The sequence below is a fragment of the Anabrus simplex genome, chromosome 6 (genome assembly GCF_040414725.1).
Source record: "Anabrus simplex isolate iqAnaSimp1 chromosome 6, ASM4041472v1, whole genome shotgun sequence".
NCBI classification, from domain to species: Eukaryota; Metazoa; Arthropoda; class Insecta; order Orthoptera; family Tettigoniidae; genus Anabrus; species Anabrus simplex.
Window position 1 is genome coordinate 41,004,107 of NC_090270.1, and position 25,344 is coordinate 41,029,450.

General features: G+C 38.3%; 1 protein-coding gene across 1 annotated transcript in view; it reads left to right on the forward strand.

Annotated features, from left to right (window-relative positions):
• The window catches only part of LOC136876077 (condensin-2 complex subunit G2), a 379,809-nt gene that overhangs the window by 163,664 nt on the left and 190,801 nt on the right, over window positions 1-25,344 (forward strand). Inside the window, exons 10-11 of the mRNA XM_067149716.2 lie at window positions 9,285-9,648; window positions 21,508-21,749. Coding sequence (XP_067005817.2) covers window positions 9,285-9,648; window positions 21,508-21,749 — 606 coding nt within the window. The remainder of the gene's footprint in view (window positions 1-9,284; window positions 9,649-21,507; window positions 21,750-25,344) is intronic.

Consider the following 25,344-nt stretch of genomic DNA (forward strand, 5'->3'; position numbering starts at 1 on the left):
CATCAGAGAAGTACCCAACTTCATTTCTTTGGGGGACAAAATAATACACAAGGCCAACTCATTCAAATATGTTGGAGAATGGATAACCCCAAATGTTAATGAGGACCTTGCAATGAAGGGTAGATGCACTAAATTAGAAAGAGCTGTCATCTTTGTAAGAACATATACAAGTCTAAATCCCTCTCCTTGAATCTTAAACTTAGACACTACAACACCGTAGTAAGACCATCTGTACTGTACACCTCAGAATGCCTAAACATGACCCGGAAAGGATAACTCAGAAAACTGGAACTGAAAGAGCTAAAGATCCTCAGAAGGATTATGGGTCCCATTAAAGAAGGAGATGGCTACTGAATCAGGCACAACAAGGAACTGTACAGTAAAATAGAGAGCATTACAACATCTATGAGGAAGAGAAGACTAATGTTCTATGGTCACGTAGTCAGGATGGACAGCCAGAGGCTCATTTCAAAGATCTTTAACACTGTATCTAGAGGGAAAGCAACAAATGCCAAATGGACGAATTTAGTTCGAAAAGACCTACAATACCTAAATATCGATCACATTGACATTTACAACCGAAATTTCAGAAAGTTAGTCAAGACATCTGACTCTCTCCAGTCACTAACAACTAAATCACTGCGTCCAGGAGTAGGAGTGAAATGGACTCTAGAAAGAAAAGACATCCATAGCGCTAGAATGAAGGAATACTGGGCTATGAGGAAGAAAAGAGCTCACCAGAGTTAAGAACCACGTGGTCCATCGTAGGCCTAAAACTACAAAGCAGCAGGAGAGAATCAAATAATAGCAGAATTATGGAAGAATGCTAATGATCAGACGGTTCAAAACCTACATAAATACATCATTGATATTTGGAACACGGAAAAGCTTCCCGAGGAATGGAATACAGCGATAATCCACCCGCTGCATAAGAAAGGTGATCGCTCCACTCCAAATAATTATCGGGGGATATCCTTGCTTGATATTGCATACAAGATTTTATCCAAGATTATATACACAAGAATCCAAGAACAGCTCGACTGAGAACTTGGAGAATATCAGGGAGGATTTCGACCAGGTAGAAGCTGTCCAGATCAAATCTTTAGTTTAAAATGGATAATGAAGCACCAAAGAGTTCGAAGAAAGGGTCTAGTCATTACGTTTGTAGATTTAAAAAAAGCATACGACAGTATTCATCGCGAATCATTATTGAAATGCCTTAAAGAATTTGGCTTGCACCAAAAACTTGTTAATCTCATTAGTATGACTTTTAAAAATACGAAGGCAAAAGTTAAATTTAGAGATAAATTATCAGAAACATTCACTATAAGAACTGGACTTCGACAAGGAGACTGACTTTCACCATTGTTATTTAATTGTGCATTGGAGAAGGTTATGTATGAATGGAAAAAGAAATGCCAACCAACTATCAAGATCGGTAGAAATATTAAACTCAACTGCCTTGCTTTTGCGGACGATTTAGCATTACTTGCAAATACAATAGAAGAGGCTAAATTTCAAATTGAACAACTAGAAATTATAGCAAAAAAGAAAAATGGGATTACAAATTTCATTTGAAAAAACAGAAATGATGCCAGCTTTTAAAGTTTATTTACCAGTTATTCAACTGAACAGTAATAAAGAGATTAAAATTGTTCAGAAATTCAAATATCTTGGGGAAATAATAATAATATGGAACACAAATGAAAAAGAAGCAATAGAACACAGAACAAGTAAATTTAAACAAGCACGAAGACTTACCTGGCCAACCTATAAAAAAAAAAATATTAAAAAAAAAAGGAATCTCTTTCGATAAACGCTAAGCTGAAACACTATAATTCTATAGTTAAACCAGAGGCAACATATGCTAGTGAAACTTTATTCAAATTAAATGTAAAATCTACAGCAGACAAATTACAGAAAACTGCTAGAAGAATTCTTAGAACAATTATTAATAAAAAACACCAAGTTGATGGACATTGGAGATTGTTGCCTAACAACATTGTCTATTATGAATGTGAGTTAATAATATCTACAATGCGTAAAAGAAGAATTTCCTTTTTCTGTCACATATCAAGATTACCAACCAGGATATTGAAACAATTATTTGATTACTTTTTGAAAAATAAAATCAATAATAATTGGTTCAAAGAAGTTCAGGATGATTTGGGAGAATCAGGTATAACTCAGCAACAAATCAAAGACAGAAAAGAGAAGAGGATTTTGAAGAACAAAAGCATAAGTCTCAAACTAAAAACAGTTGAACGAAAACAATATACTATAATATAGAATATAATATAATATTGTACTAGCAATCAATATGGAAATGAAGCTCATAGATTATGATAGAACAATACACTATATCGGACACACAAAGGGCTTCCAGGTTGGAGAGGATGAGAAAGTTCTGGGAGAAGAAAAAGAAGAAATTAACTCAGATGTATTGATTTACGTGCTCCAATGTAGGCCTAAATTATGTAAATAATAAAAGAGGAAATGGTTTACGAATGATTGCATTAGTTTGGTTAATGCATTACCTTAGCATCGTTTAAAATATGAATAACATAACACTGATATAACGAAACATGCAAGTAAATAAATATGACATACAATAGATAAATTTTATCCAAAAACCAGCTGGTTCCGCTTAACATAATTAGTAATAAATGATGATAGCATTCCTTTTATTAGTCTGACTCATTGGCTGAATGGTCAGTGTACTGGCCTTCGGTTCAGAGGGTCCCGGGTTCAATTCCCGGCCGGGTGGGGGATTTTAATCCCTTCTTATTAATTCTTCTGGCTGAGGGACTAGGTGTTTGTGTCCATTCCAACACTCTCCTCTCCATATTCACACAACACACTACACTACCAACCACCACAGAAACACACAATAGTGATTACATCCCTCCATATAGGGTTGGCATCAGGAAGGGCATCTGGCCATAAAACAGGGCCAAATCTACATGTGCGACGCAGTTCGCACCCGCAACCCCACATTTGTAGGAAAAGGAGAAGAAGAAGCATTCCTTTTATTAAGGTACACAATGGTGGCAGATCTGACGATATCCATTAATGCAGCCTTAACTGAGCAGTTGCAGAAGTATTAAGAAAGATTTGCTAAGGTAGAAAATTCAGAGTAAGTTAATCTGAGCATATAGGCCTGGCACATCTCTGTTGATCCACTATTTATATATTACATTCAGAAATAACAACCGAACTCGATAGCTGCAGTCGCTTAAGTGTGGCCAGTATCCAGTAATCAGGAGATAGTGGGTTCGAGCCCCACTGTCGGCAGCCCTGAAGATGGTTTTCCATGGATTCCCATTTTCACACCAGGCACATGCCGGGGCTGTACTTTAATAAAGACCACGACCGCTTCCTTCCACTTCCTAGGCCTTTCCTATCCCATCGTCGCCAAAAGACCTATCTGTGTTGGTGCGATGTAAAACAAATACCAAATAGCAGAAATAACAGTACACTCGTGTAAAATCTCTTAGGGTAAGTAGATATGTTATGAAAAATGCTCATAGCTAAAGCAACTTTCTGCCTCTCGATAGCTGTGGTATACAAGGAGTTCCTGGTCTAATGTAGAACAAGTTTTAGTTGTATTCTTATGAACCTATTCTATCAAAGATATATATGATGAGATAGTTATGATGTTAGTTTGCTGTATTATCTGATAAGTTCCTGGATATATGTAAGAAATTGTAGCTGCCTCTATCAGAAGCTCTGGCGGATACCGTATCTTAAAGCTGAAACTAGTAATTCCAATATCATACCAAAGCAAATGTGATTTTCCTACATTTAACTATATCCATATCACTATCAGGAATCAAGGCATCTTCTAAAATATTCACTAGGATGTAAATCCTATTATAGGTGGACAGATATTCATAATTGTAAACTGACTTGCCAAATTGTACAGCTTATCCCAGCTGTTGTACAGAAGGTCTTGGTTGGCACGCGCCTATTTTCTTATAAACCCCTTCACATTCAAGGCACTCGACACTTCGAAACAGGCACTCCTTGATGATGTTATCTAATCTACCATCATCATGTACATTAATAAAAAGAACACTATCATCCTTCATAATTACATTGAGTGGAACCAGGAGTTTGTTCTGAGGTTATCAAAAGTAGATCAGATCTTGTTCTCAGCACTTGGCAAAATTTAACTCGTCTTCCACAAATCGTGGTTCGATACGTTCAACAGTTTGGCCTTTGACTTAATTTTCTTGGTGTATATTCCTTTTCTATTTCTCCCTTAAAGGGAATTTAAAAATTGAAGTATCTGAAGCAGTGTAATTTAATCTACAACCTGTTATGCAGCACGAACGACCCATTTTGGAAAATGCTACAGCCTATACTGCACAACAATAAACTCTTATGCACAATTATTTGCACCTTTTACATTACACAATATGAATTACTCATTAAAGACTGCATCAAAAACACGGTTGAAATAGTACTTCTTATTCTCTAAACACAATGTAAACAAACATGCCATGTGCGAGTCACACATCCCTAACGACCACCACAAATTCCTCCACTTTCCCGCCAATCGATAGTAGCATTAAGGTCTGAGATGTTGTAGTTGGTCTTTCTTCTGCTATTGTTAGTTATTCTACTACCAAAATAACAATATCCACTAAGACCATTTCCTAATCTAACATCTCCTGCACCACTGGACTTCATTTCACTGCATGTCATTATTTTTGTTTTGAATTTCATGTTGTACTACTCCTGCAACACTACGGCCATACCATTCAGCAACCTCTCCAGATATTCTGCAAACTCAGATAAAATTACTTCATCAACAGATCTCAAAGCTTTTTATTTCTTCCAACTGGATTGGGATTCCTTTTCTTAATTTCTTTTTTATTTTATTCTCTGCTTTCTCTATATAAAAATGAAAAGGAGAGGCAACAAACTGTTGCCCGGCTGCACTCCTACTTTTTCATAGCCCTTGATTCTTTCTTATTACTACAGACTGTACAGATTTTACATAATCCTTCTTTCTTGGTATCCGATCCAGAAGTCAGTATTGCTTGTGTTCCTACATTTGTTTTGAACCCAAACAGATCTCCTAACTCAGTTTAAACATGCTCCTCTTTTCTTCTGTAAATAATATGTGTTTAATACTAAACTAATGGTGCAGCAGGTTTTACCCTTGTCAACACCAGCTTTCTTTAGAATATGCATAACGTCATGGTTGTTCCTTGAAGCAATCCCTCACTCTCTTTTCCTTCAAATTGTCTACATGCCATCTTACATTCATTCCTTCCTTTCTTCAATTGCTTCAACTTCAGATAGCATTTCATGACCACTTTCAAGATGTGATTAGAGTCCACATCTGCTCTTGGTAAAGTCTTGCAAACACCTGGTTTCTCAATCTCTGCCTAATCATAACGAAGTCTACTTTATACCTGCCAGTGTCTCCAGGTATTGTCCATCTTTTGTGGTGTTTGAACCAGGTATTAGGAAGGACTAAATTATCATAGGTACAGAATTCTACCAGCTGACTTCTCTTTCATTTCTTTATTCCATTCCATATTCTCCTACAAATATTATGTATGTGGGCTTGTTCTTAACTCAATCCTCTGAGATCAGATGTAAAGTCAGTATTGCTTCATGTGTTCCTACATTTCTTTCAAACCCAAGCTGATCTCCTAACTCGGTTTCAACGTGCCCCTCCATTCTTCTGTAAATAATATGTGTTTAAGTTCCTTCTCTTGCTTTGCCTACCACTGAATTCCAAGCTCCCATTATAATTAGATTATCATCTCCTTTTATATATTGTTTAGTCTTCTCACTTCATATATTCTTTCGATTTCTTCACCATCAGCTGAACTAGTAGCTATATACCTGCACTATTATGGTGGGCATTGGCTTGATGCCTGTCTTGATAGCAATCATCTTGTTCACTATGCTGGTCATAAAAACTTACCGTTACCCTGTTTTCTTATTCATGTTTAATCAAACTCCTGCATTTTCCATATTTAATTTTTTTGTTGATAATTCTGTTGTCTGACCAAAAATCGTGCTCTTCCTCCTAACGCACTTCACGTATACTAACTACATGTAACTCTAGTCTATTCATTCCTCTTTTTAGATTCTCTAACCTACTGTGACGATTCAGACTTCTAACATTCCATACTCTGATTTGCAGAATGTGGGTATTCATCTTCCTGATGATTGTCCCCTCTCATATAGTCCCATCACTCGTAGATCTGAATGGAGGACTATTTTGTTGGGGAGGAAGCCATCATTAGTTCATCATTCATACAGAGAGAGTTGAGGACACATTATTATTATTATTATTATTATTATTATTATTATTATTATTATTATTATTATTATTATTATCATCATCATCATCATCTTATTCTTCTTATGCTTTTGTTGAATTTCGTTGTATTTTTCTTGCGATGCTGCCTATGACATTGTTGTGCTACAATTCTGATGAAAGCCCACTTTCTCGCTGGAGCTGCCTGTCTGTTTTAAATCAGTCTACTTATTTTACCTTCTGTTATAATGCTATTTAATATTTGCTGTACATATGTTAAATTGTATTTTGCATTATATTGAAGTTTAGTCCTTTCAGTCTCTCTTTGTTTAATTTTTTTTCGGTCACCTGTCTAGGAGTAAAAACAGTAGAAACTGGTTTATACGTAGCTCATGGGGAACAATTTGAACTAATTATGATTAGGTTTACTTTGATTGTTTGATACCGTAATACTTTTTGCTTAACTGAGTTCATTTCTTTGCATAGGCTACCAATGAACTTTCCACCTGCAGTGCCGTTTGACACAGCATTTGCATCATGACAGGTAATGAGGTGGAATCGGGTGGAAGAAATGTTTTGTTGGGTCGTAGATATTCAGTAACTTTCCTACAGCAGATAACTTCATTTTTGAACATTTCTGGCAAAAATGATACGTGGTAAAATCCGTGTTATTGCTGTGTAAACAATCGCCATACAATGGACCTAGTCAATGCAGTAGCCTCTAATAGTGCGTTGCACCAAACACAGATAGATATGGCATTGTTTGGAGTTAATTACTTCTGTCATTTGCCGAATTCCACAAAATATTGATCAAGACATAAGCCTGGCTGTTCTGGACACACACTACAGTAGAGCATGCAGACCTGTACTGCCGCCCCCTTCTGACACTGTCTGCAGAGCTTTCGCGATCTACACTCATTCTCCTTGGCAACACATTTGCTGGCAAAATGTGTTCCTGTAGGCGGTGTGATAGATTTTGGAAGCCTACGAGATGGTGTTTCTTCATCTGAGAAAACCATTCAATCTCACTATTCCCTGCCATTATTGCAGAAAATTATGCCAAGTTCTAATGACTACAGAGATAGTAACTAACAATTAATCTGATGCCCAAGTGGAGCATATGTTTAACAACAGCTTAACATTGCACAGATAAGAGGTACGAGCTTTAATATTTGGCTTGGAGTGTGACGCATGTGTATTGTCATCGGCATTAAGTGAAAGTAGAGTCATGATGCACGTGTGTCATCATTGGTCGCGAACGTGTTAAGCATATATTCACAATTCTGTCACTATAATGGACCCTTCTGTATTTTTACGAGAACATTTCTTTTAACAGTTCTCAGTTCAGAGAAAAAGTTGTACAAAATCCTTCTTTGTAAATAATCATAAAAGTAAAAGAACATAGAATAAGACCTGCTGCATATCTTTTTTTAATTTTTTGTTGTGGGAGGGGTGGGTGTTATCCTTCACGTCTGGAAAAAATCTCATGTTTTCTTCAAGAGAGATAAATATATATTTGTTTTTTGTTACTCATAGATGCTGGTGATGTTATTAGCTCAGTGGCTTAGTTGCCATTTTCCCATCTAGAAGGCTGAGATTCAAATCCCATTTGATAGTGGGTGGAGAATTTTGTTTCAAAATTTACATGGCATCAGGAAATGCATACCACCACCGGGCGAGTTGGCCGTGCAATTGGAGGTGTGCAACCGTGAGCTTGCATCCGGGAGATAGTGGGTTCGAATCCTACTGTCGGCAGCCCTGAAGATGGTTTTCCATGTTTTCCCATTTTCACGTCAGGCAAATGCTGGGGCTGTACCTTAATTAAGGCCCCGGCCGCTTCCTTCAAACTCCTAGGCCTTTCCTATCCTATCGTCGCCATAAGGCCTATCTATGTCGGTGCGACGTAAAGCCACTAGCAAAAAAAAAAAAAAAAACATGCATCCCACTTAAAATCCCAGGTCGAAAGCCTGGGTGGCTGTTCTAGACTTACCGATCAATCTTCTGTGTTGATGAGAAAATGAATAAATTTTTGTGCCTTTACTGAGGAGACCTTGTGGTTACAGTGCACTGTTGCTTTTTTTCTTCAGTCTAGAGTTCTGTTTTGATTAAGTTGTTTCTATTTCAAGTAATAGTTTATAAAATTAATTTATTAATCAAAATTAGTTTCGGCAGACTGAAGAACTTACAGCTATAAATTAAATGAGTCGAAACTGAAAGGAGATGGCTTCAGATATTACAAAATATTGCTTTTTAGTATATAAGCCTGTGTGGCTCAGGTGGCAACGCGCCGGCCTCTCACTGCTGGATACCATGGTTTAAATCTCGGTCACTCTATGTGAGATTTTTGCTGGACAAAACGGAGGCAGGATAGGTTTTCCTCCGGGTACTCCAGTTTTCCCTGTCATCTTTCTTTCCAGCAACACACTCGAATATCATTTCATTTCATCAGTCATTGATTAATCATTGCCCCAGAGGAGTGCGACAGCCTCTCAGCATGACGAGACCGATCTCTATACCCCCCCTCTCTCCAATCTCATGTGACCTTCAGGAAAGCAGTCTAGGGCGAGCAGATCAGCCAGTAATTTTAAGTATTCTTTACCTGTAATTTAAATGGGTGATTTGGTGCTAGAATTTGGGGATTTGCTGTTGAAATCAGCACCTCTTCCTTTTTATATATATATCCTTCTTATGGTATGCAATTTCTCATACTGGAATTTCAAGGTTTCCTTGTGAGAGCAAGAATGGAATAACAATTCATACAACTCATTCTTGGGATCGAAAATATGTTATGCATAAATGAGAATTATGTTTAAATTGATTTTGTATAACTAATGTAAATAATTCTGTTTCAGCAGGACATGTAAAATCCTGTGCTTAATTCATATCTACATAGAACTAAGTTACGTATAAACCAGATTTAACTGTATTGTGTCTATTAATACATTATCTCATACATATCACTAGTGTATCCATTGATCATTTATGTTGTTTGTTGCAGCTCGAAAGCCAGTTTGTTGGTTCTAAACTGGTAGACTTGATCTTTGACAGCTTCCTTGCTCCACACTTCCCCCCTGATAGTATCTTACGGCGCTTATCACAGCTAATAGTGATGAATCGCAATTCTGCCCGTAAGTTCTTCTTGTTCTCGGAATGTCGACTGAATGCTAGCAGAGCCATCGAACTGATGCTTATGATCCTAGCTAAGATGTACACACACGTAAAGACAATGCTTCAGCAAAAAAGGAGAAGTAGTAGTAACACAGCTCTGTCTATTCTTCAAGAAAACAATCCAAAACAGAAGAATAAGAAGTCAAAGAAGAAGAAGAAGAAGCTGTTCTGCGGGAAAGAAAATGTTAGTTTAGGTAAATATAACTGGTATTATAATATCATCTTTATTATTTGGCTGTAGTCTATTAAGACTCCGGTCTTGAGGCTGTGCTTGTGTATGAATAGTTGTTAACACAGTCTTCTTTCTTTCCCAAATCAAACTGTGAAACCTCATTAGTACACCTCTCATTAATATGTTCAATCAGTCATCAATGACCTGCATTTAGGGCGCTCACCCAGGTGGCAGATTCCCCATCAGTTGTTTACCTCATATTTACATTTATTTATAATTGTTTATCTAGCTTTCTCTTAAATATTTTCAATGAACTTGGAAATTTTCGAACATACCCCTTGATAATTAATTCGAATCTCTTACTCCTCGTCCTATAAATGAATATTTGCCCCAATCTGTCCTCTTCAATTCCAACTTTACCTTCATGTTATGATCTTTCCTACTTCTTAAAACTCCGCTCAAGCTTATTCTTCTACGTATGTCATTCCATGCCAACTCACCACTGACAGCTCGAAACATGCCGCATAATTGTGAAGAATTTAAGGGCCTTCGAGAGTTCTCCTAAATAGTTAGTTCAAGTCCCCTCTCTCCCATAAAGTAGAGGACATCTTCAGCTGTGGCCTGGCTAGAGATAAAAATAAAAAAATATAAGAAAGAAAGAACATGCAATAGCTACAATAAAATCATATTTGTCCACTTAAAAGCAGGTCAGATTTAAAATTGGTCTATTTTCTGTTTAAGTAAGTTCTTTCAAAATTTTGTAATTGAAGAGAGTAAAAACTTACTGCATAGCACTTGTTGCATTAAAAATTCTTCATGCTAAAATCCAGGCGAAGTTTTAACTATGTGGGAGAGGGGCCCTCGCAGAGGCAAGGCTTGAGAAAACGGTCAGCAAAAAGATATCAAATGTGGCAAGATCTTGCGTCGTATAGAAAAAGGTATGTAAAGAATGAAAAAATCATATTGGTGAACAGTTGGAACTGAGAGCTGAAACATACTATCATTGTCATAAGAGAACGTGTACTCACCCCCTCTTATCCTCAATGGCCGTCCTTGCTGTTATTTGTTTTTACATGTGTGCGTCTTGAATCTGGTTAGATACCTGTGAGTGGTGACCGACTGAGTTCTGAGTCCCAAGATAAAATTAAATACGCAACTTTTACTTATGCTAATCCAAATGTAATGCAGATTGTTAATGTTTTCAAGAAATATAAAATCAAGATGGCTTTTTCAACTAAAAATAATAATTAGTCACTTTTATTTCATTATAATGAAGTGAATAAAAAATCAAATAGCCTTTTTAACTAGAGAGTTTATAAGTTGGACTGCAGGTACTTTAATGCCTTGTACATTGGTCAAACTGGTAGGGCATTTGCCGTAAGATAGGCAGAACATATGAACGCTAAAAATTATCGAGAGTTCTTGGCATTGAGCAAGCACATGGATAGTAGCGGGCATGCTTTCACTACCATCGAGCAGGATTTGAGTGTTCTAAAGAATGTAACCAAAGGGAGTTTAATGAATACAGCAGAAAACTTGTTTATCTTCTTGGACCAAGGACACAATCTACATCTTATCTATATATATATAAAATAAGAATTCTGCCTGTACATTGCTCAGAATTTGAAAATAATGGTATTTCTGTATCGGTCATGTCCATAGTAACAAGAAAATGCACTTTTTATATTTCTGTAATTTCTGTCTGTCTGTCTGTCTGTCTGTCTGTCTGTATGTATGTATGTATGTATGTATGTATGTATGTACACGCATCACGACAAAACGGTTGAAGAGAATTTAATGAAAATTGGTATGTGAAGCCGGGGGGTGAGCCTCTACAATCTAGGCTATAAATCATTTTACTCACGCTGAGTGAAATGATAGTTTAGGGGAAGGCCTAAAATTGAATTCTCAACTATTTATGTTATTAGTGGTCTAATGAAAATCGGTATGTGAAGTTGGGGGATGAGCCTCTACAATTCAGGCTATAAATCATTTTACTCACGCTGAGTGAAATGGTAGTTTAGGGGAAGGCCTAAAATTGAATTCTCAACTATTTATATTATTAGTGATCGTATTTTAAAGAAAATGGGTATGCAAAGTTGGGGAATAAGTTTCTACAATTTCGGCTATCAATAATTGTATTCACGCTGCGAAAAATCGTAGTTTAGGGGAAGGCCTAAAATTTAATTCTCAAATATTGTTGTTATTAGTAGTCCTATCTTGATGAAAATCGGTATGCAAAGTCAGGAAATAAGTCGCTATAGTCTAGGCTGTAAATTATTCATGCTGAGTGAAATGGTAGTTTAGGGGAAGGCCTAAAATTTAATTCTCAAATATTTCTTATTTCAACGAATGCTACATAACTAAGGTTATATAGTATTAAATTTCCTATTATTCATTATACATTGTTACCGTACTGGCTATGATCTCAAAGATATTCATGAATTTGGATTTTTGTTACTAAGTCCATATGAGCGCCGAGTAACGAGAAAATGGGTAAACAGTATTTAATGAAAATCGGTATGTAAAGTCGGAGAATAAGAAACTACAGTTTACGGTATAAAATATTTTACAAATCACAGAGTCGAAAGAAAACTAAATGTGAAGGCCTACAATATATAGAAATCTCATAACATTGATCAACAATAACATTACATTAACCATTGTTTGTCGTGATGTGCTTTGTGGCTTCTGTTGCCCCTCATCTCCGGTAGATAGGATTACTGCTGCGTACAGAGTATTTTTTATTTGATTTACGTCGCACCGACATAGGTTTTATGGCGACGATGGGATAGGAAAGGGCTAGGAGTGCCTTAGGCCTTAATTAAGGTACAGGCCCAGCATTTGACTGGTGTGAAAGTGGGAAACAACGGAATACCATCTTCGCTGCCAACAATGGGGTTTGAATCCATTATCTCTCGGATGCAAGGTCACACCTGCGCACCGCTAACCACACGGTCAACTCGCCCAGTCGTACAGAGTGTAACAGCCTGCCTGAATATTGATGGGAAGTAACTGGGGAGTTAGATAACTTTCTTCTTTAGCATGCCATTCCCCTGGTTTATAAATTTTCTGATACTACTGGTACGTAACACACTAGATCATCATAGCATTCGGGCTATTCAACCCCTCTTTTGAGGCACTGATTGGAATGAACAATGTGCATATTTAGCAGAATAATGACAGATGAGTGTTCATGGCAATCTGCGGCCTGGTCATCCCAGCTCTGGAACTTTGGACTATTAGATAAGCACCTCAATCTAACCGCAGTACTGTTCGTTAAAAGTAATAAAACGTGCGGCTTTCCATTTGATCGAGTATTTTATATGATAGCATTGCTTTTAATCGCTACATTCATACTCACGTTTTTGTAATGACCTATGTTGATTTCAGTTAGGAAAACCACAAAGTCAGTCTTTCTGAGAATCCCGTAGCGAAGCACAGGTACATTAGCTAGTAATAATAATATAACTGACACCGTAGACTTCAAAAATCCGTTGTTTGAAATAATACCCCAATTTTTTTAAATTCTCGGAACGAATAAAGTAAGCGTATTGGTGAAAAAGAAATCTCTATTCTCCAATCAGATGACTGTCTCTCCTCTTACTAGGACAACTTTCCCCCATCCCTCCTTTGTTACACAATGGAACCTAGCCAGTCAACACTCACAGGTATCCAACCAGATTCAAGACACACATATATAAAAAAAAAAAATAATACCATCAAGGACGGCCGTTGAGGATGATAGGGGGTGAGTACATGTTCTCTTATAACAATGATAGTATGTTTCCGCTCTCAGTTTCGTTCACTGATATATATTTTTTTCATTCTTTACAGACCTTTTGCTATATGACGCAAGATCTCGCCGCATTGGACATGTTTTTGCTGACCGTTTTCTCGAGCCTTGCCTTTAAGAGGTCCCTTCTCTCTCGTATAGAGATGCCAACCTTTAAGAAAGGCAATTCGTAATGCAGCTGTTCGGCACGGGTGGGAGGGTAGAATTTTTTCTCGAAGATCTTTCTAACTTACATATTATTGAAAAATCAATGAACAACATACAATTCAACCAGATATTCAAAGACTGGGATATAAAGGGCGTATGATTCTTACCTGCTGATCTGCAGTACATATCTGAGCGGAGGTTGAAGGATCATTTCATTCGTTGAGAACTGTAGTTGCTCCCTTAGCTGCTCGTAGTTGCTGTTTTGTAAACATTCACTGGTGACATGCTTTTCCTTTTGATATCATGTGCATCCTCTGCACTAATAGAGCACTTAACAGTTCGGTGTTCATATTAGCACGGAACTCAGTCTTGTTCTTCCTCACCGTGCGCATCTGAAAAATCACTGCTACACACACTACAAAACACATGCGAATGAGATTTTGAGGAACGCAGTAAACAGGGTCATTCATTCAAGTATTCTGCCCTAAATTTTTAAACTATTTTTGGTTTATTACTAGCATCACTAGTCACAGTAACGTTATCACACGTATTTTCCTGCACAAGAAATCGCTTCATTATTTCAAACCTTTCACATTTTGTAACACACGATTAGCAAATATCCTAGAAGAGCAATAAATACTTCAACAGTCATGCACATAGTATCCACAATGAAACGGAGTTTGTCACCACTTTGGGGCGAAAACAAAGACAAAAGAACCCACATACTTGCATGGAAGTCTGGTCATGTGACGAACAAAGACAACAATTCCGCAAGATATAGGCCTACCACTACACAGGTGCCTATTTTTCCGGTACTAGAAGCACACACTGCGATCAGCGCGTGAAAACTCGAAATATTCTTAAACAAGGGGCAGGAAAGGGGTATAAATGATCGCTGAGAAATCCGAAAATAATATTCTGAGAATTCAAGCTGTAATTTGTAATTATTATGATTGAATCATAATAGTTGGCATCTTTACATATATAAAACTTTGCCTGGATTTTAGCATGACGAATTTTAAATGCAACAAGTGCTATGCAATCAATTTTTACTCTCTTCAGTTATAAGATTTTGGAAGAACTTTCACAAACAGAAAAGAGACCAATTTAATTCCAACCTGTTTTTTAGTGAACAAATATGAATGTATTGTAGCTATTGCATGTTTTTCTTTTTTATATTTGTTGATTTTTATCTCTAGCCAGTCCATGACTGAAGGTGTCCTATACTTCAGGACAAAACATCTCCCATGTGTTCATCATCAGCCAATTCTATCATTACATGATGTGGTCTCTTTAAGTCATGAACTCAGGTAAGTCTTTAGCAGAATTATCCAGGTGGAACGGTCTTGAGCAGTTCTCTGCCAGGTAGCACCAATTATTCTCTTGATGTCTTTGTCAATTTATCTGGTGGTCTTTCTCTAGACCTCTGATGATCTCTTGGACTCCATGCTAACACTAGCTTCGTCCATCTGTCATCTTCCCTTCGAGCAGTATGTCCAGCCCATTCCCATTTTAAGGTGGCTAAATTGACCTGTCTCGGTCTTATCCTTGGCTTTGACAATGTGAAAGTGACTGAGGTACGAACGATGCTAGTAATGCCATTCCTTAAGCCGCGTATACACTTGAGCATTCGCCCCGAATGAGCATGCGTTGCAGATGCGGGAGCGCACAAGCACGACTCGCATGCCAATCGGTTGAGCAAGTTTCCACTGTGTTCGGACCTCGTGCGGACCGCAAACACCGTCTGTGTTTAGGTGTAGTATAGTGTTTTGCCTGACCTGAGGCTACAATGGTAAATGGAAAATTGATCGTCACCAGTTATTGTTATATGTATTTATTGCATTCCTTGAAAACAAAAAGGAGAAAGCGGTGGTGGCAAAGAAAACTGTATAAAGAGGGATGATTTTAAGGTATTGTAATAGAACTCGTCCTTGGTGTTCCACAGAACGGGATATTTGTGATAGTACCCCAGGAGGATAAGAGAATTATCCTGGGACAGTTCCATTTCAACTTGAAATTACTTTCACACTCTTCCTTCACTTCACTCGTACGAGCGAGATCGCATATGCATAGGCGGAAGCAGTCGGCTCATACTGTTCGGGCTACCCCACTCGTCATCAACCGTCCACACTGAGCACAAATAGAGCACGCGCTCACTTTGAGGTACCGACAACATTCGGATCGGGCTGAGGCATGCAGATCCATTCGGTTTGCCCTGTACTCATCTGAGCTAAACTGGGCAAACGCATGCTCATTTGGGGTGAATGCTCAAGTGTATATGTGGCTTTATGCAGCCAGTCCCTGCTATGAATGGTGTGAAAATGTTGCTCATAGGGTCGGTTGATGCATACATTTCAGTGGGGTGGGCTTGGCAGATTGATATGTAAAAACAACTTCTGGCTCGGTGAGGAAAGCAACGGGAATGTACCTCACTCCTAATTTCCCTAGCACGCCTCTTCAGTGATACCTAGACCATCTATGACAGCTGATGGCAGACCTGTTGAGGATGAGGACTGAACATACATACTCATTCTCTCAAGAATGTCATTAACTTTAGTGACTGATCTGATGTCATCTGCTCTCTTCTTATCTTTCCTTGTAAAACCCAGCATTGACCTTTCCATGCTTCTCTGCGCTGTCCTAAGTTTACCATTCGTAAATTCGTTCAGTGTCCATGTCTCACAGCCATAAGTCAGCACAGGCAGAATGCACTGATCATAAACTGTTTTCTTCAGATTTACTGGCATATTTGATCTGAAGACAGTTCATATTTGATCTGAAGACAGTTGAGTTTCTTCCATACGTCTGCCAGCCTAAGCTTAATGCATCGAAAAATTTCTGGTCTTATATCACCTTTAATATTCATCAGCTGGCCCAGATAGATATATTCATTGACCTTCTCTAATGGCATGTTGTTGGTGTTCACATTTCCTGCTGTGACTCACTTGTTGGACATGACTTTTGTTTTGGAAAGGTTCATCTTCAAGCCGACTGACTCACATTCCATGGCAAGATCAGTAACTGATGTCTGGAGTTAGCCATTTTGTTTGCCAGTAATGCAATGTCATCAGCAAATCTCAAGTTGTTAAGCCTTCTGCCATTGATCCTTATACCCTTTCCCTCCCAATTTAACTTCGACATTGCCATCTCCAAAACAGCTGAGAACAGCTTTCAGAGACTGGATCACCTTGTTTAATACCTCTTTGAACAAAGAATTCTGAAGTTGCTTCACAGACATTAATAAAGGCTGAAGAGGTCTTGTAGATGTTATTGAGAACTCTGATATAAGCCACTTCAACACCCTGCTCATCTAAGGCTTGTAAGATAGCTGAATGGCTGATTGAATCAAATGCCTTTTCAAAATTGACAAAGGCTATGCACATAGGCATCTGGTATTCATTTGCTCTGCTAATTACTTCACGCAGAGCTAGAATGTGGTCCATTGTGCTAAAGCTGCTGCGGAATCCTGCTTGTTCAACCGGCTGGGCTGAGTCAAGGGTAGAGCTGATTCTGTATAACAAGATCTTCATAAAAAGTTTGTACAAAACAGAGAGCAAGCTTATAGGGTGATAGTTTTGGATATTGTGAATACTTCCTTTTTAATGCAGCAACACTGTCTTTGCTTTATTCCATGATGCTGGGATTAAAGCATTGTGTAAACAAGAACTGAAGGTTTTATCCAAGTGGTTTACTGTTTCGCCTGTAAGCTTCAGAATATCAACATAGAGATTATCATTACCGGCAACAGTTTCTTCATGTTGTTTATAGCGCATCTGACTTCCGAAGGAAGTATATCTGGAACTTTAGTTACACTTTTTAGGTCAGGTGCTATTGAAGTTTCCTTTGTTTTGCTATACAGATTGCTATAAAAGTCTCTAAAATTCAAAATCTTCTCCTTTTCAGTAATTCGACCATTGTCAACATCAATTGCTATTACAGTGGAACCTTGGATTGCGAGTATAATTCGTTCCAGCAACATGCTCGTAATGCAAATTGCTCGTATATCAAAGCAAATTTTCCCACAAGAAACTATTGAAACTCGGATGATTCATCCACAACACAAGCCCACAGAAACATTTATTCGCATAACATTTCTAAAACAAAATATAACGTAAAACAATTAAACTGCACTTTACCTTACAATAGAATCATTGTTGGTGTGAGGGAATCTCAGTTTAAGTGAGAGCTTCCATTGACTTTTCCTCCTCCTCATCCTCGGACGAGATCTCCATAACCTCCTCCTGTTATAGATGTAGACTTGTTATAAAATCTTGCGATATCAGCCACTCGCATACCTCGTTCGTGTTTTACGATCATTTCCTTCTTAAATTCCATTGTAATCATCTCCTTCATCCGACCAAATTCCTTTTTAGCCTTCTTTTCGTTCACAGGGCCCATCGTTGCGGAACAGTTATATCACTAATGACAGAAACAAAACATGTACACTCGTACGGTGTTGACTATGCGAGCAAGGCACGCCAACTGAAGTCCAGCGCGGGAAATGATTACACACACTTTACCAGGAAAGAAAGTGGCAGGGAGAGGGGAAAACAAAGGCACAGAGGAGGTGGAAACGTACGTACACGTGACGTTCGTATTGCGATACCTAACTCACTTATCAAGTTACAATTTATTTAAAATGTTTGCTCATCTTGCAAAACACTCGTAGACCAAGTTACTCGCAATCTGAGGTTCCACTGTATCTGTTTTTTACCAATTGAGAGCTTACGTTTAGCTGCCTTTAAACTTGTCTTGTCCTCTACATTTTTTTCTTTCTTAAGGTTTCTGTTTATCAGATTTTATTTCTCATCTTAAGGTCTTACGTAGCTCAGAATATTCTATTGTGTCCTGATCAGTTCGGATTTTCATGTTTTTTCTCTGTAGCAGGTCTTTGGTTTTGTCACTGAATTTATTTGGTTGGTTGTTATTCTTACATAAGCCACCTACTTGTGCGCTTACAACTAACATTTCTGCTAGGCCTTCCTCCTTTGTTAACTGAAACTTTCTTTGGATGACTCTTTGGAATTCCTCTTTATTTTCTTCTAAATTTTTGTGATTGATTACACTTCTCTTCCTTTTTAGGAGTTTTGTTCCTTCATCTCTTCAGTTGATTTCGATTCTTGCTCTTACAAGTTGGTTATCACTGTCAGTGTTGAATTTGTTTAAAACCGGAGACATCTTGCACAATATGAGGCGTATTTGACAGAATAAAGTCTATCTCATTTTTAACCCTGAAGTTGGGGCTTCTCCATATCCATTTCCGGTTAGGATCCTTTTTGAAGAACATATTCATTATTGGCATGGGGGTACATTCTGCAAATTGGATTAGTCTCTCTCCTTTGTCATTCCTGTCATCAATTGTGTGTTAAAGTGAATTAATAAACAAATGAATAAAGTGTATTTTGTATTCAGTAGGTAGACTCTCAGGGCCCTTAAATTCTTCACAATTATTGAGTCTTAATATGGATCAGATAATGAATTTTGTAATATGCAACATATGAATATCTCGTCTCCTTACTTTCAAGTCTTCCCAGCCCAAAGTTTGCAACATTTTTGAAACACTACTCCTTTGTTGGACATCGCCCAGAACTAATCATGCTGCTTTCCTTTGCATTTTATCTAGTTTTCGTATCAAGTAATCCTGGTGAGGGTCCCGTATATTGTAGCCATACTCCAACTGCGGTCTTACTACATATTTATATGCCCTCTTCTTTACATCCTTCCTACAACCCCTAAATACTCTCATAACCATGTGAAGAGATTTGCAACCTTTCTCTAACTACCTCGTTAATATGATTGCCCCAAATGGAGATCATTCTTTATATTAACATCTATGTACTTCCATTGTTTCCCATGAGGTACTATCACCCCATCAACCCAATAATTAAAACTGAGAGGACTTTTACTCTCTATGAAACTTCTCACTTAGCACATCATGAATTTTCACTATTATCGCTTAGATAACATTTTTCCTAGCCCTTAAAATATTTTTCATCGTCCTTTGTGAAAAGAATGTATTTACCAGCACAGATAAGAACCCTCGCTACAGGAGGCAGTTCGGGGATAGTTGTGTGATAACGGAAAAAGGCCTTGAATTCCTGAACTTCACAAAGAAAGTTGCACCTTCGGGGAGCAAGCCTTTGGTCTCAGGAATTTTCGATTGTGCTTACTGGTTAGCAGTGAGATTGGTGAATAACCTAGTGAGCCGGTTTTCAGTCAGGAATTAGAAATATATTCTGTGTTGAGTGGTACAGTGAAGGGTAGCAAATATTTGTCACGTGATAGCCTACCTACGGATTAGGAACATCATCGTGTGAAGTTGACTAGTGTGGTGCATTTTTTTCTTGTGATAGCCTAGTTATGATATGGAAAAACTTGTGTAAATGCTTGCTAATGAAAAATTAAAATCCTTTAGGAATTGATGCTATGTTCCTGAAACATATATGAATAAATAATTTCTGTTATGACAAGGTGGACCAAACAAATACTATTTTAAATAGTTTTTAATAGCTTCAGACAAGTCAGGACAGGATCAAATCAAATACCTATTATGGTTAAGTTTATCAACAATATCCATTGTAGTTGATCTTCATCGAAGTTTTGTTAGTTGAAAATGGCGGCCTAAGTCATTCTCTATCACATGGCCAAGTGTAACTTCTGAATAATTCATGGTCGAAGAGTGTATCCAGAAAACAATCTTCAATAACCCATCCTCATCATCATCATCATCATCTGGGTATACTTCCAGTGGGCCAGGTGGGACTTTTGTGGACAATATGCCTCCATCGGTTCCTGTCATTATAGAGTTCCTTCCCCTTTCACATCCTGCAGTGTTGTGCCATTCTCGATAAGGTCTGTGTTTATTTGGTCCAGCGACCTTCTTCTGGAACGTCCAACAGGTCTACTTTCAGGTACTGCCATTTCCAAGTATTGTCTGGGGTTTCTAGTCTCTTCCATCCTTTGCACATGCCCAAACCATTTCAACCGTGCAATGCGTAGTCTTTTTTCCATCGTACAGGTCACTTGCATGTCATTTCTAATGCACTCATTTCTAATCCTGTCTCTTCCATTTTTTTTTTGCATAGCAGATCGTAATAATTTCATTTCACAAGCTTGCAGTTTGCTGATGTCTCTTTTCATTAACACACGGGTCTCCAACCCATATGTCATGATGATTTGAACATTGTTTGTTTGGCTTTTATGGGAACTGCTTTGTCCCACACTAGATTTTGTACCTGATAGAACGTGGAACCTTTTGTCACTATTCTGGATATCCAATTTAACACTCCCCTGGTTCGATACAATACTTCCAAGGTAGCTGAAGCTTTCTACACATTTAATTCTATCTCCATGAAGTTTGAGGTCACATTGGCTTGGGGACTGGGTGTTTGTGCTGTCCCCAGAATTACTGTAAATCACACACCACTGATAACAGTATCCTCCCCCACAAAATTGTTTTCCATACACGATAGATACTGCTCTCCCTCATCAAAGGGTCTGCCTTACAGGAGCTGCACCAAGCTAGCAAGAGCCACATGAGATGAGTAATCCTGCCGAATCTTAAATCATCGTCTCAGTCTAAATAGTTGAATCTAGGGGACGGTGACCTAGCTGATATGCCCCTGTGAGCAACAATCATCATCATCATCACCATCATCATCATCAAATATTTTATTACCATTTGCTGTAGTTGTATTATAAAAAATTTCTATTAGCTTACTTAGTCCTATGGGGCTACCTTTGTTGGAAGGCAGTTTTTAGAATTTAAAAATAATAAAAATACCTGTAGCGTAGAGAAACCAAGGTGGTGTTATGTTTCCTTTTTTGGCTACGATAATTTTTGGGAAATGATGCTTAAAATTGATTTCATGGTGCATTGTGGTAACTGAAGGCTCAATTGCTTACTTTATTGTGATTATGTTGATGTAATGATTTTAGATACTACATCTGATAGAGAAGACACGGAAGATGAAACAGTAACAGAGGAAGAAAAGAACAAGGATATTTATTTGCAGTTAGATCCCAGCAATCCTCATGTTAGCCAAGGGTTCATTGACATTGTCTGTACCCTGTGGACCGTCCATTCCCACACTTATTTGAAGCCTGAACATGCTGCTCATCTGAAGAACCTTCATGATCTCTGTGCATCTTGTGTACCTCTTTTTCTGAGATATTTTAAGGTAATAGATCATATGTTGCATGGATTATTTAAATGTTAAAAATATTCCTTCCACGTACAATATTCTTCCTCATACTATTACATGACAAAATATACACGGCATTATACCTAATTTAAAAAGACCAACATTGTTATCATGAAGCATACTTGAGGTTTAAATTTTTATTTTTCCTGGTTTGCAGGTTGTTTATGCATCCTAAAAAGATAATCAGGTAATAAAAGAAATACTGTATTGGGTCAACTGTATGATGACTGTTTTTACATTAAAATATACTTACTGGTATAAAAACTCTAATCTACAGCCAAAATTTTTTGGGATGTTTTTGTGGGACCAAAGAACAGTCGTAAAAAAGTGCCAAAAATGAAAAAAAAACGTTGTTAAAGTTAGGTTTCAATGTAAAAATAGTTACGATAAAGTGTTTACAATTGATATTAATGAAATGAATAAAGGAATAATACATTTTAACAAATCCAACATAGTAAAACATCAAGGAAAAGCTTTTTTTTTTTTTTATAGAAACACGAACTATACACGTCAGTATTTGCATAATAATTTTAAAATGCACAAAAATTGTTGAGTATTTGATTCAGAATAAAGCAACACATGTTTAAAAATACACAGAGTACTGTAACTTGCAGAGCACATCATCAGAAACATGTCTAAATTAGACTGCTGCTCGTTTCATTCAAAATTCCATACAGCCTGCACCTGGGGCGAACCTCACAGCTTTCAATATCTCCATTGCGGATACTCCACTGGAGCAGGAAGTATCCTCTCAACAAATGCTAACGGCTCACAAGATGTAGGTAGGAGCATTGGTGCTGCCCACTCAGCATTTGGACGTGTATCCCGTCGTGTCTTCACGAATATGTTATTCGCCGTGAAGTGGCAGCCAAGAAAGAAAAGAGAAAGGTGTTGACATCGGAAGCCCACCCTTCGTTTGGATATGAGCCACCACGCCAGCGGCTTAAGTCTAGGAAATGCTTTTTGAGAGTAACCGAAACACTTGCAGGAACAGCGCAGCAAGCAAGAATTCAAGAATGGCGCATCAGGAGTCAGCATACGAGAATCAGTCAATGGATGACCCCAAAAGAGGAACTCCCTCCTGGCCATGTCACAGATTGGGTGAATTGGAGAGCACTGAACAGACTGCGCTCTGGTGTTACGCGGTGCAGGGTAAACCAGAAGAAATGGGGTTTCGAAGTGGACAGTACCTTGTGTGTATGTGGAGAAGAGCAGACCACAGCCCATTTGCTGCAATGCAGTTCATGCCCATTCAGCTGCACAACAGAAGACCTGGTTAAAGCGAAGCCAAATGCACTTGATGTTACAAGGTTTTGGGCTCACATGGTTTAATGTGGCTCTTCGCCATTGGAGTATTTATATTATGTTTTATGTTTTTCCTTATCTTTAATTTTAAACTTATGTATGCTTCTGACACGATATAAATAACCATGGTTTATGGTTGTGGAACTTGGACTCTTTACCAACAAGATATCAAAAAGCTAGAGAGCTGTTATCTGAAAAAAAGATCCAGCTTGAATATCAGATGGTAGGACCGGGTCACCAACTTTGCAGTTCTTGCGAAGGCACATGCTATAAGTATTGAGGCTACCATCATTGGCCACCGTCTCAGATGGATAGGGCATGTCCATCGCAAGAATGAAACCAGGTTTCCTCATCAACTCCTGTATGGTGAACTCTGCTTGGCACAAGACTTCATGGAGCCCCTTTGAAGCCTTCCAAGGATCAAAAAAACAGTATGAAAAGAGCTGGAATTAACACTCCATCCTTGGAGACACTTGCTGAGAATCATACACTTTGGTGCCACACTTTTTCTACATCAGTTACGGTGTTTGAAGAGGATCAGCGATGGCGTGAAGGGGATAAACGTGGAAACTCCATCAAGCTCAGCTACGCCCTCCTCCCAGCCATTCCATATGAACTGTGTGGGCGTGTTTCATGCCAAGATTGGGCTACTAAGTTATATGAAACATATTCACAAAACATTATGAGTGTGAAGATGTAAACTGCTTAAGAATATGTTTACGCGTACACAAGTTGCATCCGCCGCTGAAGACGTACAGTATGCCTAATTTATGTACGTTGTTATACAATTCACTTCAAACCCCATGGCCTGCCCAGCGACCGCTGCTCAGCCTGAAGGCCTGCAGATTACGAGGGGTTGTGTGGTCAGCACGGCGCATCCTCTAGGCCGTTATTCTCGTCTTCCGAGACTGGGGCCGCCATCTCTCTGTCAGATAGCTCCTCAATTCTAATCACATAGACCTCGAACCAGCCTCAGGTTGAGGGTCAGGAATCGAACCCGGGGCCTCCGGGTGAGAGGCATGCACCCTATCCCCACACCATGGGGCCGGCTACACAATTCACTTACAATTGTAAAATTAAGGGCTAACATGTCAATTGTATACGCAAATACAGTAGGCCTAATTTACGTACGTTATTACACAATTCACTTACGAATGTAAAATTAATCACCAACATGTCAGATGAGCTACTGTAGCTGCAGGCCAACATTCTACCGTCCTACTCAGTCTGGGGCCATGAAGTTCACTGCAAAAAACTTACCCAGGCCAGTTATCGCTGGCACATTGTGCGCCCTTTATGCCAAGGAACGCTAATGGACATTCCTTATGGCGGGAGTTACAAACGTATTAAAGAGTGACACAAATATGCTATTCATGTTTCTTTAGCATGTATTTAATAGGACATGGACTGGGACTTAGGAATAATGGCATAATAACCAGGGAAAGTCACTAGAAACGAATGTCTTAACCAGTTTCGACTGTACACATTCTAACACTTACTCATTTTTGTAAAGTTTGTATCATTCCTGATTTTGTGAAATCTTTGTCAGATATTCCACCTTTACAATACTGTGAATTGTCTTTTTTTGTAAAGACAACATTAAGCTAAAATAATGCGACATGTTTCATCCCGCTTTCGGGACCTCTTCAGTCAAATAAGAACAAGACCCATTTAAAAAATATAGTAAGGACAAAGTTCGACTGTTCGATAAAAGTCTTTGCATCCTTGTTACAACGTGACGTCGCAGATCTTGTTCTTGACTGAAGATATGTCGAAAGTGGGATGAAACATGCCACATTATTATAACTGAATGTAGTCTTAACAATAAAGGCAATTCATAGTATTGTAAAGACCGGGCGAGTTGGCCGTGTGATTAGTGGCGAGTGGTTGTGAGCTTGCATCTGGGAAATAGTGGGTTCGAATCCCATTGTCGGCAACCCTGAAGATGGTTTTCCGTGGTTTCCCATTTTCACACCGGGCAAATGCTGGGGCTGTACCTTAATTATGGCCACAGCTGCTTCCTTCCAATTCCTAGGCCTTTCCTATCCCGTCGTTGCTGTAAGACCTATCTGTGACGGTGCAACATAAAGCCACCAGAAAAAAAAAAAAGAAGAGTATTTTAAAGGTGGAATATTTGGCAGGAGGCTTTCACAAGTTAATACTTATGACAATATGGGCTCAAAATTGAAGGTTATTATGTGTAATCATGCTGACTTATGCAGTGGGCATCACAGTTGAGTTCAGGCTCACAAATAAACCAAAATTG